This window comes from Chroicocephalus ridibundus, chromosome 8, assembly GCF_963924245.1.
Source record: "Chroicocephalus ridibundus chromosome 8, bChrRid1.1, whole genome shotgun sequence".
NCBI classification, from domain to species: Eukaryota; Metazoa; Chordata; class Aves; order Charadriiformes; family Laridae; genus Chroicocephalus; species Chroicocephalus ridibundus.
Window position 1 is genome coordinate 51,464,432 of NC_086291.1, and position 6,735 is coordinate 51,471,166.

The 6,735-nt window shown below is 50.8% G+C and overlaps 1 protein-coding gene across 1 annotated transcript; it reads left to right on the forward strand.

Moving 5' to 3' along the window:
- Positions 1–5,903, forward strand: SOX8 (SRY-box transcription factor 8). Its single transcript, XM_063344776.1, has 3 exons — positions 1–734; positions 2,346–2,584; positions 3,523–5,903. Exons 1-3 carry the CDS (start codon positions 292–294, stop codon positions 4,257–4,259), a joined length of 1,419 nt encoding a protein of 472 aa, XP_063200846.1. The 5' UTR covers positions 1–291; the 3' UTR covers positions 4,260–5,903.
- The last annotated feature ends 832 nt before the right edge of the window (positions 5,904–6,735 follow it).

A 6,735-nucleotide genomic window follows, 5' to 3' on the forward strand; every position in this document is an offset into this window, starting at 1 on the left:
GCGCGGCGCGGGCCGGGCGCGGGGCACGGAGCGGCGCGGGGACGGCAGCAGGACTGCTTCTGGTTGTTTCCTTCTTTATTATTTTTTTTTTCCCGGCTGATTTTCACGCGTTTGTGTTTTTTATTTTTCTAGATTTTTTTTTTTTTAAATCTTTTTCTCGCTCTTCGGGCGCTCGCAGAGGGGTGCGCGGCCCCCGCCGCTCCGCCCGGGCACATCCTCGCCCTCGGGGCGCCTCTGCCCCTCGCCCCCTTCCCATCCCCTCCCCCGCTTCTCTCCCTCCCGCCGCCACCAATGCTTAACATGACCGAGGAGCACGACAAATCGCTGGAGGCTCCGTGCAGCCCGGCGGGCACCACCAGCTCCATGTCACATGTGGACTCGGACTCCGACTCGCCGTTGTCCCCCGCCGGCTCCGAGGGGCTGGGCTGCGCCCCTGCGCCCGCCCCGCGCCCGCCCGGCGCCGCTCCGCTGGGGGCCAAGGTGGACGCGGCCGAGGTGGACGAGCGGTTCCCCGCCTGCATCCGCGACGCCGTCTCGCAGGTGCTGAAGGGCTACGACTGGAGCCTGGTGCCCATGCCCGTCCGCGGCAACGGATCGCTCAAGGCCAAGCCGCACGTCAAGCGGCCCATGAACGCCTTCATGGTGTGGGCGCAGGCCGCCCGCAGGAAGCTGGCCGACCAGTACCCGCATCTGCACAACGCCGAGCTCAGCAAGACCCTGGGCAAGCTCTGGCGGTGAGTCCCGGGCCGCGCATCCCCCCGCGGGGCATCGCTCCGGGTCCCGCGTCCTCGCTCCGGGCCGCACATCGCCCGGGGGCATCGCTCCGGGTCCCGCGTCCTCGCTCCGGGCCGCACATCGCCCGGGGGCATCGCTCCGGGTCCCGCGTCCTCGCTCCGGGCCGCACATCGCCCGGGGGCATCGCTCCGGGTCCCGCGTCCTCGCTCCGGGCCGCACATCGCCCCGCGGGGTATCGCTCTGGGCCGGCCATCCTTCCGGGCTCCGCGTCCTCGCTCCGGGCCGCGCATCGCTCCGTACCGGGCTGGGGACGCGGGATCCGTGCACAGGCACCCCCGCTCCCCGCAGCGGGGTTGGACCGGCGGGACCCCCGCGGGCTTTCCGGGGGGTCGACGGGGGCTTTGCCTGGAGGTGCGCGGCTGGATTCCCCCTCCCACTGCTTCCTAGAAATCTTTTTTTAAAAAAAAAAAAAACTTTTTTTTTTTCGGTTGTCCGCGCCCGCGGGGGGTTCTTGAAGCGTTTCAAACTGAAGTGCAAAAATCCCGCCGAGCGCGTCGGCGCCCTGCGGAGGACACGCCAGTCCCTGCTTCGAAACCCCCCCGATGCAGGGGTCTGGGTGTCCACGGCCACAGCCCGGGCGCTGCTGGTGGGTTCTGCCACAGCGCTGTGTCGTGCGTGAATTTTTCCCGCTCCATCACGGAGATGTGCAGCCTGGGCCCTTTCCTCCCCTGGTCAGGGTTTCCCTTGTCCCTGTCCCCAGGAGACTGAGACTTTTTAAAATTGCTTCTTTTACAATGGCTTTTTCTAAATTTATTTTTTCTTCCTTGCCCTGCTTGCTTACTGCTTAACAAGCTGTAAAACCAAACAAGCCGATTTTTAGCAGTTATTTTAATCTTCTCTCTAATTTCCCTTCTTATCCGCCTGCTGCATGCTCAGCACTGCCTGCCGATGCAAACTTTTTTTGCTGGGCAGCAAAAAAAAGTGCGTTCTGCTTTCCAAGGCTCTGCAACGAGCCACGTTTTACCGTGTGGTATATATTCGGTCGTGTCTGGGTGTACCAAAACTTGCATCTTTCCTGTCTGCTTGGGCCAGCGATGCTCCCACTGCGGTTTGAGACTCTCCAAGAGTTTGCAAAGAGAGGTCTGGGCGGGGGAGAATTTGGAAAGAAATAATCCCATCGTTGTTGCTTTCGTGGTTTCTTTGTAAGCACCAAGCAAAGCTGGAAATGGGCAGCGTTGTTTGTTGCGGTGAGGGGGTGGCATTTGTAGGACAAACATAGGAATAATATTTGGCAAAGGTATTAAAAATGGGGCAGGGGGATTTTTTTTGTTTGCTTGGTTATCGGTATCCATAGTGGTTGGTCTTTTTTCATGTGTCTGTAGCTGTTATTTTAAAACATTTTTGCAACATGGATTAGCTCTCTTTTGCCGAGGCAAATTCATTTTGCAATTAACTTTTTGGGTTGCTCAGATCAGTGTATGGGAAGTGGGGATGTGTGAGTCTGAAAATAGGCTGAAAACTTCTGGGAAAAAAACATTAATTTTGGATTACTTTTCTCTCCCCCCCCCCCCCCCCCCTTATTTAAAAAAAAAAAATCCATCCCAAAACAGTTTGTTAAGCGAAAATGAGAAACGTCCCTTTGTGGAAGAAGCTGAGCGGCTCAGGGTCCAGCACAAAAAGGATCACCCGGATTATAAATACCAGCCACGGAGGAGGAAAAGCGTAAAAGCTGGGCAGAGCGACTCCGACTCCGGAGCCGAGCTCAGCCACCACGCAGGCACGCAGATCTACAAAGCGGACAGCGGGCTGGGAGGCATGGCCGAGTCCCACCATCACGGCGATCACACAGGTAAAGGACCCCCACGGGCAAGAAAAATCTGCAGGTCCCAAGCGTGTTGATTTTGGGATGTCAACCCGCTGGTGGGCACGGGCTCATCTGGCCTCTGAATGAATATCGGTGGGATTGGAACCATCCAAAAGCAGGAGTCGTTGCCCCGAGAGCTGTAGTTTTGCACCAGGTTGTGAATGTGACCACAGTTTTCTTTAGTAAATGCTTATAGAGCTGACTGTGCCATAGAAAATCACCAAATCGCAGGGATCCTGGTTTCCCAGCTGGCCTTGGGAGCAGGGAGAATTAATTGCAAGCTAATAAGGGTTAATAAGCTGTTGGCCATGCGAAGTGTGCCTGGGGGAGAGGGTCCTGGAGATGCAGCTTCCCCCCGAAGCTCCCCGCTTCTCGGCAGCACTGCGAATTGGCACGGGGCGCGTGTTGACAGATTCCAGGAGGATTGCGAACGTCCTGCAGCTTCAGACGCGTCTGCGCTCCTGCCCAGCCTGGCTGGGGATCCCAGCCCCGGCCTGCTCTGCCGGGACGGCTTCTCTGCTCCAGGAGAGCTGGGCTGCCTGCGGGGAGAGGCTGAGCGGGTCCCTCAGAGTCCTCCCTCTGGTTCTGCTTCCCAGGAGAGGGGGAATTTTTGCAGCCGGGGATGTCCTGCCATGTCCCAGAGTGACCCTGATGGGCACGGCATGCTCCCTGCCTTCTCCTCCCCACTGTGTGTGGTTTATCCCAGCCAAGGATGTGTCTCCCTGCCACCGTGCCAGTCCCTGATGGTCCCCATCAGCCACTTTCAACACAGAGCTGTAGATTTCAATCCCCCTTCCCCTCTTGCAATAAGACGGGAGGGAAACATGCCTTTTTTTTCTTTTTTCTTTTTTTAATCATCCTTGAAGGAGTTGGGTGTTTTGTGGCTGTTCTTGTTAAAGCCTTGCTTGTCCCTTCGTCCCCAGGTCAGACCCATGGGCCACCCACCCCACCCACCACCCCCAAAACCGACCTCCACCACGGCAGCAAGCAGGAGCTGAAGCATGAGGGCCGCCGCCTCGTGGAGAGCGGCCGCCAGAACATCGACTTCAGCAACGTGGACATCTCGGAGCTGAGCAGCGAGGTCATCAACAACATGGAGACCTTTGACGTGCATGAGTTTGACCAGTACCTGCCGCTCAACGGCCATGCCGCCATGCCAGCCGACCATGGCCCCAACGCCGCTGCCGGCTCCTATGGCACGTCCTACTCCCACTCAGCCACGGGCACCGGTGGGACCAACCAGGTCTGGACTCACAAAAGCCCAGCCTCGGCGTCACCATCGTCCGCTGACTCGGGCCAGCAAAGGCCGCACATCAAAACGGAGCAGCTGAGCCCCAGCCACTACAGCGACCAGTCCCACGGCTCCCCCGCACACTCCGACTATGGCTCCTACAGTGCCCAGGCATGTGCCACGACCGCCTCCACCGCCACGGCCGCTGCCTCCTTCTCCAGCTCCCAGTGTGACTACACGGACCTCCAGAGCTCCAACTACTACAACCCCTACCCCGGCTACCCCTCCAGCATTTACCAGTATCCCTATTTCCACTCTTCCCGCCGTCCCTACGCAACGCCCATCCTCAACGGCTTGTCCATCCCGCCGGCCCACAGCCCCACCGCTAACTGGGACCAGCCGGTCTATACGACCCTGACGAGGCCTTAAAGGATGTGCGGAGCCCCTGAGGGCTTCCCCAACGTATGCACTAATGAAGGAATGAAGACGAAGAGCGTGGAGTGCCGCGATAGTTTCCGAAGTGCCTCCTGAGCCACTGGGAACTCTGCTCGTTGCGACTGGATGTCCCCTTGCTTCAAAACTCTCCAAAAGGACAGAGCTCTATTTTTCTTTAATTAATACAATTTAAAAAAAATTAAAAATAATTAAAAAAAAAAAAAACATTACCACCACACACACAAAAAAAAAAAAGGACCATCGATTCCTTTTTGAATAAATGAAGGACAAAACCATTCGACTCCTCTGTGAGGACTGAACTGAACTTACTCGTCGTGGAAGTTGACACGTGCAAAAGTGGAGCAGGGGGGTGGGAAGAGGGGGGAGAAAAGAAGAAAATAAAAAAATAATTAAAAAAAAAAAAAAGCTGTTTGAGACTTTAAGGGTCTATTGCAATGTGAGGAACGGACCAACCTTGAGGGCAAGAACTCACTCGGACCAACGTGAATGAACCCCGAAAACCCGGCTATTCCGTGTAACGATCTCGTGGGAACAAATGAGTCTGGTGGGACCAACCAATTAAATGTCTGAAGTGTTTGTTTTTTTTAGTCAAGAGTTCTTCTAAGCAAGGTTTGGCTGTAATTAACATTTTGTTTCGTTTTTTTTGAAGCTTAAAGTGTTTTTTGTTGTTCTTTTTTTAAAATCTGTTAAATATGTATTTATGTTCTGTATTATTTTGTCTTTTAATTAATGAAGTAATTTTGTGCAAAAAGTAGAATTTTAAAAGATTTTAAAGAACGGGGTGGGAGGGAGCATAAAAATAGTGGAGATGATACAATAAAACGGTGTTATGAGTCTATAGATTTTCGTTGGGTTTTGGGTTGGTTTTTTTCTTTTGCTTTTGAACGGCTGCAGCAGTCGAGGTTGAGAGAGGGACTGAACGAATCTGCCCATCGCAGACCTGGTCACCAACAGAAAACTCAATCGGGAACATACAATAACGAGGGGGGGGAAGTTACTAATTAAATTGGGAGGCTAAAACGATTGCAAAAAGGAGCAGGCAATTTTTTTTTTTTCTAGATACCTGCTTTCGGGCGTTAAAATTGGATTTAAGGCATTGCAGAGTCTTTGTACACTTTCGGAACCAGGACTACTTTATAGGAAGATGTAATTTAATGAGAAATTATCAACTTCTGCTTTAATTTTGGCTTCTAGGGACCAGATATCATCCATCAAACTGTGAAACTAAAATCTTCTCCACTAAAAAATTTTTAGGTACTTAGTTTTAGACTAATATTTCATTGATATATTTCTACTTCTTCCATTGTATGCTGAGCATATAATAACCATCTATTTTATGGTAACTTGTGCCTTTAAAAACTTTGTAAATTCTAAAAACACATTTCAGAGGTTATCATCTTTTTACCTTTTCTACGTTTCCTACTCTTTTTCTAAAAATATTTTTTGCATATTTCCTTTTGGGGACATGGGGGTGGGGGAAAAAAATACAGAAAACTCATTTTTATGCAATCTATTTTTCTGTATAAAGTTTGAAAGACTTTGGCTGTTACTTATCTGTTCTCTTCACTAGCTTCTGACTAAGCAATGCTAACTTTTGTACAGATCAATTTGATAAAATTAAAAATTGCTTTTTATCAAGTACGTGTTACGTTTTCTTTCTGCTTGAGCATATTTCTGCGCTGAAAAGAAATGCGGACAGCAGCTTTGAAGGAGACAGGCTGTTCGGAATAAAATATTTCGAGCAAGGTTTTCTGTTCTTCTCATGTCTTGGGTTTTGATGGTTGGGGTTTTTTTCTTGCTCCCTTTCCCTGTACTTGAACGGTGTCTTACTATGAGATTTTTTTTTTTATTTATTTTTTTTTTGCTTCTTTGAGAAGTAGATTTCCACATCCGTAATCCCAAGGATTTCATAGGATTTCAATGAGACTGCTCACATGAGTTGGGGTTTGCCAGGTCAGACTGCGTGGTTTTAGACCAAGTTCGTTTTATTCTGTACAGCACGTAGGAATTTTACAGCAACAAATTCTGTTGTCTGGTGGGCGAGCCCTTGTAAATACCTCTTAATTATGATAGCAACAAAATTATATGTTGCATGTAGTGGCTTTTTTTTTTTTAAATACAGTCATTAAAATAGTTACATTTGTGACTTCTTTTTTTTTTTTTTTCTTATATAAACTAAATTGCAGTTTGGTTTCACCAGTTCAGACAAACCAGTGCAAGATTTTCAGGCTGGGGCCTAATTGGGAGGAAAGGGTTGGGATTAGGGAAATTCAGCCGCCCCCAGCCTGAGAAACGCGCTCGGGATTTGGTTGCAGTGCAGCACTGTGGAAAATGTTTTAACGTGAGGAAAATAAATGTGATGACAATTAATGAAGCTCAAGAACATTAACAAAGTCTGAACAACAGAGTCCCAAAGCAAATTTGCTGTTCGCAGTATCTGCCAAGAGCT

Excerpts from the sequence above, each read along its gene's own strand:
- SOX8 (XM_063344776.1), top strand. The coding sequence starts at position 292 with ATGCTTAACATGACCGAGGAGCACGACAAATCGCTGGAGGCTCCGTGC. Across the intron at positions 735-2,345 it reads ACCCTGGGCAAGCTCTGGCG|TTTGTTAAGCGAAAATGAGA; the intron begins GTGAGTCCCGGG and ends ATCCCAAAACAG. Across the intron at positions 2,585-3,522 it reads CCATCACGGCGATCACACAG|GTCAGACCCATGGGCCACCC; the intron begins GTAAAGGACCCC and ends CTTCGTCCCCAG.